Here is an 11,230-nt window from a genome sequence, read left to right as displayed (position 1 = left end):
TGTCAAGCTCATGGCTTAATAGGAAGTCTTGGGGGGGGGGGCACTATTCATGTACTGTACATGATATGGGAATCGGTCCGAAGAATAAAAAAAATAAAAGATATGTAAATTTCATCCAAACATAAATACAGGCCCCATAAACCTTAAGTACATAGCTCTCCAGACATACCAGCCCCAGTTATTATATGCTATGGCCCTGGTCCTGCAGTTAAACCACAATTTGCTTGTAATATGTGTTTTATATGTCTCTTAACGGTATACTACTAAATATGACATTCAAATTAGACGGCAACAAGAAACAAGCTGCAACCAAAAAGGATATTTTATTATTATTATTTTAATACAAGTGAAATGAATAGATCTTAACCGTTATAAAGCAATATATAATGAATAAATAATAGGCATGGAGAATTCTTGTCTACAGTTACATAACACTGGCTAGTATTCAGAATACTTAAAATAAATCCAGTGACAGACATATGTCCATAAAAATGTTCGTCTTATCTTCCCTTGTATGAAATTGTTCAAGTATAAAAACCCATTACAGTGTAAAATATTCAAATTTTAAGTCAAGAATAAAAATTGCCAAGTATTGCAGTTTAACAAGTCATTGTATAAAGCAGCACTTCTTCTAATAAAAAGAAAAAAAAAATAGAATTTACTCTACGTACAAATGAAATGTATAGTATATACTGCTTTAGGAGGTCTTCATTAGAAAAATGCCATGGCATGAAGTCTACTGCTCATGTAAAATCCTAAATGTTAGGGTAGGGATATCATACAGTGCATGTACACAATTTAAATAAATCCAAGTCAACATTTTAGTTCAATAGGTTGCTATTTAATTTACTACATCTAAACTTATTTAAATAATTTATAACATGAGATGAATACATAAGGTGTCGCATCTAAAGTTCCCTTTCTTTAGAGCGCACTGCAGTAAAACTTTCAAAATAAATAAGTCTTTTCAGTAACTTTACAGTTAAGGCACAGTACAGACCAATTAACCCCTGAAGAACTGCAACTGAAAAGTTGTACTGTATACTTTGATAAATACTTTTATTTAAATACTTTGAAATAGTGGAGAAAAAGAAAAAGAAAAAAAAGGGAGGGGTGCTCCAAAGCTGTAGAAAGGAAGACCCAAAATATAGGAACGGTTTGTGTTCTTGAAGGGTTAACCTTAGCAAGCTTCTTCTTGTGGTTATTCACAAGCTATGAATAGGTATAATAAAATAGAAGGCTGTTGTAGTAAGGGGCTGATCCTATTTCAGAATCAGAATTGCTGACACCAGCAAATAAAGTTTCCCAAAAGCGAAACAGGATGAGGAAAGGGATTAGAATGTGACAAGCTCATCAAATAAGCACAAGTGATGTGTTCTTTCCAGAACGGTCTGTGTTATTGATTGTCTGTACAGCTGTTGCACCCGTTAATTCCACATCACTTGCTCCATAGTTCCACTCATCTAGAGGACAGATGAGAAAATAACTTTGGTGCCTGCCCATCATGTGACCAGCAGGTCATGGGCCTCCAATATTGCAATGTTAACAACATGTTTCTCACCAACTCAGGAGAAAAAGCAATAGTAAATGTCACGGTGAGAAGACATGACAATCTGTGCTTTGAAGGTTTTACTTCGTATAGGCTACATATCGCTGACCAGTTACCCTGGTTTAGACGTTTCATAAAATATAGTACAGAAAAATAAGAAAAAAAGAAAAAGTGTATTCCCTCCCTCCCACCCCCAACAAGTAAAAGGCAGTTTCTTTCCCTGATGTAAAAATGATTGTATAGTTTATCACTTCTGATACTTTTCAGGACAGCAAACCATATATTAGTTCCTTCATAAATGCCTGAAACACGCCTTTCTAACAATACTCTGATGTATACTAGATAAGCTGGAATAGCGGTTTGTCATCTTCACAAAATTTTTTCCTTAAAGCTGTTTAGCCTAAATTGACATGGTCTCGCCTACTGAAATTGGAAGGCTGAAAACAAAGGAAAAGAAATTATATATAGATACTTGATCATTTCCTCAAAAGTCTAAGTGCTACTGCATGCGGTCAGCCTGCAGCTGCTGTGGCTGGTATTGACCAAAAGCTGCAGCTGCTGCAGCAGCGGTTCCTGGTGCTGCAGCAGCGAGTGGTTGCTGAACTGCATAGCCGTAGCCTGCGGCAGTAACATATCCGGTAGCAGCTGGAGAGGCTGCATATGGGTACTGATCGTAGGCAGCTGCAGCGGCAGCAGCAGCAGAGTACTGTGCGTAGGCGGCACCGGTGTAGTCAATGTATGGGCTTGTGGAGGTGGTGGCAGCAGCTTGTTGAACATGTGGGATCACAACTCCTGGTTGCACAAATGCATGGGGATAGACATAATGTGCAGGAATCCTGTGGGAGGAAAGAAAATATAGTAAGTGAGTAGAAAATCAAATCGACCCTTTGTCAAAGACTCTGTCGAACAATCAAGTCTATTTAGTGGTTATTATGTGCATAGGGTTGCCACAATAGCAAGACTATTACAAACCTTATAGAAAGTGAGGGGGCTGTTCAGTATGTCAATAACAAATCAAAGCTATACCAATAAAATAAAAGAATGAATTTTCACAAAAAGCTATGGTTTATTTATATAAATGGCATGCAACACAAAAAAAAAGTGAAAACCAATTAAACTTAAAATCTATGCTTTTTGTATGATGCCCCAGTTAAAAGGTCATTTATGCATAATGAAGGAATTTTCCAAACTAATCCCATCATAGATCAAATACATTACTTACATATCGTGGCAACCCTACCAAATTACTCTAGAGACTCAGCACACATTAATCTCTGCAACCTTAGTCACCCTTAAAATAAAAAAATACAAATGCAGGCGGCAACAAAAAATAAAATAAACTTAAGTGGTGGAAGGCACAGCAGAGTCACACATTCAAAACAGTGCAAAACACTTAATAAGGCTGTAGTGTTGAAGCTTAACAGATGCTATGCCACTCCATAGCATTAGGTCTCAGTGTGTGCATCACACAATTACAAGGGCAAAAAAAAGGTCAAATGGTTTTAAATACCAGTCAACTAAACTTCCAGCCTCGATTCAGCAGGTTTACTTCTCAGCCAAACATGTAAAAGGAGTATGAGGAAATTTAAAGAAACCTAGAGTTAGACAGAAATACCTATGTAGTTCAGTGCATCGGACACTGCCATTAAAAACACATCGGCGTTGGCTTTTTAAAGCTTTAACTCGAAAATTCTCCATACACATTGGCCCTTGAGAGGCCAATATGGGAAGAATGATGGACTGCTCAAGCCTGTAGTCTGCCTTGTACTATCGCCTGAATGAACCATGCAGTCTTATTTTAAAGATAATCTGTACATTTTTTAAGTAACATTTCAGATTGCAGTCAATCTTTACAGTTAATACATTGTGAAAGCAAGATAACCAGAGAGTCACTTTTATCCTTGGGATTGGTGAAATGTTAGTAGCCATAGACTTTCAGATATAAATCACTAGAGTTAAACTTAAGGAAAGGAAGAGCAGAGGGATACATGTTTGTTTAAAAGCAGGGATAGGGGTTTATTTGAAACATTCCTTGGAAATGTAACAGTGAAACATTCTGTAAACCATGACAAAAAAAAAAAAAAAAAAAAAAAAAATACAAAGGCTATATTGCCATGAACCGCCTAATATAACATGACCCTATTCCCAGTAAAAATCTAGAAGACAGGAAATCATTCAGAACCAAAAGGCAGATTACAGAGACACCCTTTCTGGAACCGCAAACTACAAGCTACGCGATCCCTTAACAGACTCCTTCAAACTCATGTCCCAGTCATCGTGATTGACAAGGTAAGCTGCATGCGTTCTATTTTTGACCCGACATACGAGAAGGGGTTTGGAGTGTTAAATGTCTTTATATGGCCAATGTGAATCACAATCTATCATAAAGGGCAAGCGTGTAACCTAGATAAACTATTTATGTTCCATACAAATATAGCAACCTAGAAAGCAGGAACACAGGGGATATGCTGAGTGAATACTGAGGAAAGCAAAGTGGTAGAAACATGTACTCTGTACATTTCACAATTAGAAAAAAAGTTAAGGGGTTTTTTTTTGTTTTAAAGCTAACACTTTCAACTCAAAGACAAAAAAAAAAAGTGTCCCATTTGATGGCTAGTTATTAGCATGTAGAAAAAGCATAAATCTGGGACAGTAAGAAAAGAGTGCAAGTGTATAGCCTGACATTACTATTTCACAACATTTCACCGCCTACAGTCGGGAGCTGCTAAACTGTATATTTTAGGTCTTTTAAGCAGCTCGTATTGCAACACTGATCACAGTTTTAAAAGCATGGCATTTAGCACTGTAGGCTTTTTTCTGTAATGGGGGGGTTACATTAGCCAGCACGTGCCCTGTGTTTTGTTTTAACACAACATTACATGCAGTTATTTAACTGGTACTATAAATGCAATTGTACACACCAAAAAAATACATATATATTAGCAGTAATTTAAGATTTAGTTCTTCTGTATTGGAAATGAATAAATAAAAGAAAAGCAAAAAACAAACAGAATAGGAATTAGGAAGCCTGGATATAGAAGTTGTTAATGAAAACAAAAGACTGGAAACATGTGGAACATGCAAGCCGAATGAAAAAAATAAACTCCAAAACTGGCACACCAAATTATATCACTAAGAAAACACTGTTAAGATAAAAAGCTATAAACTTAAAAGCAAGGACCAAATATATGTATAAAAGGCCCTTAGCTCAACACTCCTCAGATAAAACACAAGTCAAGGCTCCCTCCCAGCCCCAAAGCCACATCACAAGTTTCACTATGGGTCATCAACAACAAAAATAATAAAAATATGTAAAAACCACACAGTTTAGCTATAAAAACCACTTCATTACGGTAATAAAAAGGGCACACAGGTCTAGGAGCTAGAAATGTAACAAGGAAAAACCCAACATACATGCATCTTTAATCACCATTTATCGTGTTTTCTACTGGTAACACAGTTTAATTCCAAACAGAACTATTCCATCTCTTATCATCAAATCCTTGTCACCAGTTATCTTAACTGTATACGACCCCTGTCAGATTAGAAAGAGATAACATTGAGTCACACTAGAAATGGTAGGGGGTGCACCATGTCCTCCACAAATGTCTGTCCACATAGACATCGAGTGTTTGGAAAGAGAAACTATTATATACGTCCCAGATTTTATCACTTTATTTCCTAAGAGTATAGTGCCACTAATAAGCAGCAAGTGTATGGTTAATAGATCAATTTCATAGTTTAGGTTTATAAACCCCATATTGTGAGTTTGTTATCTGCCAGATCCATTCGGTATCAAGAAATACTGCAAACCCCTTTGTATGTTAAAGGGCTAGTGGAGTTTTTTGTGAAATGAGAATTTTTTTTTTTTTTTTTTATAAAAGTCCTGAAAGATAAAAGTGGGTATTATGAGAACTATCAGGAAACAAGGGAAGAAAATAAAATCAAAGTAACCATTTGAATCAAAAGCTTGCTGCATAAATATTGAAACATACATACAGTTTTAATAAATGGAGATTTGGCCAAGGTGTCAACTTGAAAGGGAATATTAAATAAAATAAAGCGTTTGTTAAAGCACCAGGTGAACTCAGTTTAAAATACTTACCCAAAAGGCCTTTGTATAAGTGCTGGGTGAATCTGCTGTACTCCAAATGCAAAACCTACAGACAAACAAGATTTAAATAAGATTTATGGCACACGTTTCCATGACACTTGGCTAACAAGCTAGGTATTTGTAGGCTGCAGATATTGATAGGTAGGTTTTGCCCCTATTATATTTTTGGCCTCAAAAGTCTACGATGATCTTACAAGGGGAAGGTTGGCAGTATATTAGCTGATGGAAGTGGCAGGGTGCTTAACGCAAGACAATGGAAAGGCTGAAAACAACGCTACAACAGTTGAGGACACCGAGTAATGTCTTACTAGGTGTCCTCAACTGTTGTAGCGTTGTTTTCAGCTGGTGTCTTGCTCTTTGGTGAATAAACCCCTTTGCTTTATTATCTTTTATATAGCGCCAACAATTTACGCAGCGCATAATTTCAAGATGGCGTATGCCCTGTGTAAATTGTTGGCGCTATATAAAAGATAATAAAGCAAAGGGGTTTATTCACCAAAGAGCAAGACAGTAGTGACTTCAACTTCACCATGAAGGGCCAGCCCTGGCAAGTGTCTCCTCAAGAGGGATAAGCTGGCCCTGCATAAGACATGCTTCAGTGAGGGCAATCTCAAGATATCTGGCCATCCAAGCACTTCATGCAGGAAAACCACACGGGATTAGCCCTCCTAGTACATGGTACTATCAGGGAGTGTTCCAAGTTTCCTTTTAAATGGGTATTAGTGAACAAACAATAGCTTTTCATACTAGTATCCAAGATAGTGCTACACTAAGATACATTTTATATACCACCCTTAGCAATAAGAGGCACGATACGCAACTATTTCAGTATCAATTGATCATCACCACTTAATGAATGGAATGTAATAAGGTGAACACAGCAGCGAAATAAAATTTTATATAAAAGGATAAGTGAGCATAGAATGCATAAGCCATGAACCCATGTGCTCAAAATAGAAGAAATTAAGACAAGCACATCTATCCCATGGCAGGAAGAAGAACAGACATGCATCACTGATGTCATATTTGTTTCTGTTGTCCAAAAGCTGGAGAACAGAGTGCTCCTACCCTAGAATTACTGTAACCAAAAAAAGCCATCCAAATAAATAGCCAACAGAGATTTATAATCAGAGGACAGCCCAAAAGGTACCTACCTGGCTGCATTATCCGTGGCTTTGCTCCCAGGTAAGCAAGATTCACATTGGCTTTCCTCCCATCAATAATAGGATTCGGGTCTTTACAAGCCCTCTCAGCAGCAGCTCTGTCAGCCATGGTGACCTAGAAGAGAACAGGCATTTTCATGTCATTTTAGTTCCATACACATTATAAGGCAATCAGTGTACACCAATGCAGAAAAAACAGACCTCATTACATGGGAACACCACATGTCAGAACTTCAAAGAACACCGTTTGCTGCTGCACACTCCATCTACCTCTAAAATGAACATATTTATTTTATCTGGACTTTTGCAAAGTGACACTGTCCAGCTTAGTCATGCAAGAAAAATGACCTTTCAAGCACCCTGGCAGTTTTAGGCTTACAGTCTAAACAGAACACACTTTCAGCACTTGGATGTGAAGTTGATGTGTCATCCAGAGTATGGGGCCCAATGCATGGCACTATACAAGATGTTTAACTAGATACTGTACCTATCACAGGGAACCAAGTGCCAAATGTGATCTGTGAGAGTGAAAGGGTTAAAAAGCAACCTATTTGTTATACATTTATCTAGCAGTCACAGAGAAGCACTGACACTTAACTCATCCCTACATTCTTAGCTATGAAATAGAGAGACTGAAAGGGAGAGTTGTGTCAATAAGGGCTTGCTTGCCCCTGTATAACGTACAGTAAAGTCAGTGAGACATCTCCAGAGTGTCCTCGCCTATTAAGTTACACATAATGCAGAACCCTGCAATGAAAGGTGTACTCTACTGCAGGCTCTCCCTTTAGTGAATAGACTGCGGAGAGAAGCCCCGTGTGCGATCTATGGCTGGGGTTGGAATCCAGGTAGGCTCGTGTAATGCAGGCCGGCGCAGACAGCACTGGAGGGGGTGAGGACAGGTGCTTCCCAGCCGCAGATGATTACAGTCACCGGGATGTAGGTGGAGGGGGTGGGGAGCGCACACTGGGCTGCTTTCCATATCCACAAGTAGTTTCCGTTTGACCCGGGGCTGTTGTCAGCTCATCCACCTGCCAACCCCACCTCATGCGGCACAACTCCCTACCTGACATGATCAGAGACCCACTGCTCTCACATGACCGAATGCGCGGCCGGTGTCCATGCGAACGCAAAGACAACACACGCCGGCTGTGTCAGGTTAACCCCTGCACTGATCTCACACCTGTTAACCGGGGAGCGCTGCCACCTTTACCATTTCAGTGCCAGAGACTTGAGCGCCATAGCCACGCACTGCTCATAGCACACATCACATACCAACAAACTGGATCACAGATACAATCTGTAGCTGCGGCGGCAGAACATTACATGAGAACTAGTTTGACCATTTTAAGCTTATACATGCTCACAAACGGAAAGGCAGTGAACAGGTTAATAAGAACGGGCACGCAGTTCTTTTTGGAAGCCCATGAGGGGTCATCCATGGGGCAGAGGATACAGATTTACCCTCTCTGGGTGCGAGTGTATGGGGCAATTGGAATTACCCTCTGCGCGCAGATCCGCACCTCCTCGTAACACAGAGGCTTGTTTGTTAGTTTGCGGAGGGCGGGTGGCCTCCTTTGCAGTAACAGAAACAGTCCTACGTTAGAGCGCTAACTTTTAGAATTCTAGGGGAGCGGGGGCTATACAGAGTGCCAACTCCCACGCAGGCACGCGAAGGGTTAATATTAGACTAATGTATCCGAAAACCCATAGCCGTCTATGGCAACCAAGCAACAACAATACAGCGATACAACGTAACGACTTACAAAGCCATATCCTCTGGACTTGCCGGTCTGTCTGTCCGTGATGACCACAGCCTCCTCTATGTCCCCAAACACCTCAAAGTACTTTCTGAGGCTGGAGTCCGTGGTGTGATAGGGCAGCCCCCCGACGAAAATCTTGGTGTAGGTGGTGTCCTTCTGGGTGGTGTGCATCTTGGGAGAGTCCTCTCCTTCCTGAGTCAAGTGCCTCCTTGCTTCCTTCTGCGCACCCCGCACTCCTCTGCCCTTCCGTGAGCAAACAAAAACATGCAAAACAGCCACTCACAGCGGGGGGAGTAAGCAGCGCCCAGCCGGATACAAAGTAGCGATTCCCTTTTCCGCGCCAGGAAAACTAGAAACGGGGCGACTTGTGAAAAAACAAAGTGTCTGCTTATTAACTGGCTGAGGTAGATGGACGGGCTAGCAAAGCGTCCTGCAGTCCTGTATAGCGCTGCTAGCCAATGAGATGGAGAATAGTGCCGCCTGCCCCAACGCCGCACACCGACTGCCGCTCTCCCTGTTGTCTTTGCATTAAGAGCAGCCGGTCGGTCTGTGGGCGGGGTTTGAGGCTCCTCCCTGTAGGGTGGGCAGGTCCCGCCTTTTGGTTGCCCTCCCGCACCTGCTGCACGTTGGTCTGGCGGGCAGCTGCTCCGAACAGCTGGATATCTGATTCCCTCCCCCCGTCCAGGCTTTGTCTCCTGGGTGTGCTCTCTGGTTACCCGCAGCGCGTGTGGCGAGCCCACAGGGGGCCTCCTGCCAAGCACAAACACAATGAGGCGCGCACAGGATAAGCGTTTGCTAATTTCAGCACGCTGGCTCATACACGAGTAGCATTGAGAGAATGCGATGGAAAATGCTAAAGCTGTAGGGTTGATGCAGAAAAGAAATGTATTTGTTATATATGGGCGCTTGGGTTTGGGCATCAATGCCCTTTTGTTATGCATTAAAAATAAACACAAACCCGAATCCAGCACCGGGACATGGAAGAATCCAGCTTGTCAATGAAGAACTACCCCTGGAAAACTGCTAAAGAAGGGCACTTAATAGAAGGGGCAGACACCAACAAACACACACAATAACATACCCCCCACATACACACTAATATACCCTCTGCGCACACATACACACTAATATACCCACACATACACCAACATACCCCACCCATACACATTAACATACCCCCCATACACACGTACACACTAATATACCCACACATACACCAACATACCCCACCCATACACATTAACATACCCCCCATAAACACATACGCACTAACATACCCACACATACACCAACATACTTACACATACACCAACATACCTAAACACACATACATACCCACACATATACCAACATACCCACACACACTAACGTACTCAGACACACACTAACATACCCAGACACACATGCTGATGACTCACAGTTTGAAGCCTCAGCCTGTCCTCATTGCAGCTCATGACTGGTCACATAACATGACTTTACATGACCCTGTTCAACCCAACCTCCTCTTTGAAATTAAGAAGATAAAGAGGTAAGTCCAGGGGCTTTTGCCCAACCAGTCTGCCCATTTTTCCTAAAGACTCAGACCTTAATCAGTTCTTGGTCTACTCTAAACATCAGGAGAGCCTTATACTTATCTTATGAATGTTTAAATTCCCTCACTGTATTAACCTCTACCACTTCAGTTGGGATGCTGTTCCGCTCATCAAGTCGCGTATTTGGACCTAGGTCAAGGGTGGCAGGTCCAGGTGGGTGGCAGCCCCTCTGCAATATAACAGGGAGCCTAAGGCTCTCTGCAACACCCCTGGTCAATGGGTTGGTTAAAAGGGAGATCACTGAACTCCCCCATTGACCCATTAACACTATGGACGGCTTTGCCTATATGTGTCTATAGTCTCCTTCTGTGCCATGCTTCCTTTAACAGTGGGGCTTAAGGATATGAGGTCAAGTAACGATAGTGGCACAGAGGGGACAACAGGTGACTGCACTCATCTACCACTCTCAGTAAAACTAAAGACGTCATGCGTTACAAAGTTGCAGGATCAAAATTATGTGGTCAAATGATTGGACACAAATGGTTTTATATTAGTCTAAAATTGTGTCCATTAACTCATTAGTAAATCGACTTTATTTTAGCCAATTGAAAGTACTTGTGGTTGATACAAAAAGTAGGCACCATTCGGAAACCAGTGGAAGAACCTCTGGCTTAATTCTGGCTGATCATTCTCTTGGTTCCTTGGTTGATATGATCATGTATCCAATGTTTAACTATATGCAATTTTTAAGAGTAGGCTGTTTCTGGATTTTATCATTTGTTTTTTAGATATGTCTTGTTAGACAATGCATTTATTAAAGTAATCAAATGATATCAGGTTTTCTTTTGAGCTTTATCAATCCCCAAGTCAACGGAGTAACACAGAATGCTTGGGCTTCCTCTACTAATATGTACATTGTTTTGAATCTAAATTGCTCTGTTTGGAAAATGCACTAGACCAGGGCCGGCCCAAGGCATAACGCCGCCTGGGGCGAAGTTTAAAGTGCCGCCCCCCCATTATCTACCCTTCCTCTACCTCCCTCCCTATTATCTACCCTATCTCCCCCCCACCTTTCAGCAGTCCTGTGACGAGTCTCCCTGCTCGGTCTCCGT

At 41.3% G+C, this 11,230-nt stretch overlaps 1 protein-coding gene across 1 annotated transcript; it reads right to left on the bottom strand.

Annotated features, from left to right (window-relative positions):
• Positions 1-304: 304 nt before the first annotated feature.
• RBM24 (RNA binding motif protein 24) lies at positions 305-9,089 on the bottom strand. Its single transcript, XM_053467312.1, has 4 exons — positions 8,590-9,089; positions 6,818-6,941; positions 5,655-5,709; positions 305-2,385 (listed from the first exon to the last, which is right to left on the bottom strand). Exons 1-4 carry the CDS (start codon positions 8,755-8,757, stop codon positions 2,049-2,051), a joined length of 684 nt encoding a protein of 227 aa, XP_053323287.1. The 5' UTR covers positions 8,758-9,089; the 3' UTR covers positions 305-2,048.
• Positions 9,090-11,230: the final 2,141 nt, after the last annotated feature.

The sequence above is a fragment of the Spea bombifrons genome, chromosome 5, assembly GCF_027358695.1.
Source record: "Spea bombifrons isolate aSpeBom1 chromosome 5, aSpeBom1.2.pri, whole genome shotgun sequence".
NCBI classification, from domain to species: Eukaryota; Metazoa; Chordata; class Amphibia; order Anura; family Pelobatidae; genus Spea; species Spea bombifrons.
The sequence above is the reverse complement of the archived record's forward strand: the minus strand, read 5'-3'. Positions and strand labels throughout refer to the sequence as shown.

Excerpts from the sequence above, each read along its gene's own strand:
- RBM24 (XM_053467312.1), bottom strand. The coding sequence starts at position 8,757 with ATGCACACCACCCAGAAGGACACCACCTACACCAAGATTTTCGTCGGG. Across the intron at positions 6,942-8,589 it reads AGTCCAGAGGATATGGCTTT|GTCACCATGGCTGACAGAGC; the intron begins GTAAGTCGTTAC and ends GTTCTCTTCTAG. Across the intron at positions 5,710-6,817 it reads GCCACGGATAATGCAGCCAG|GTTTTGCATTTGGAGTACAG; the intron begins GTAGGTACCTTT and ends GTTTGTCTGTAG.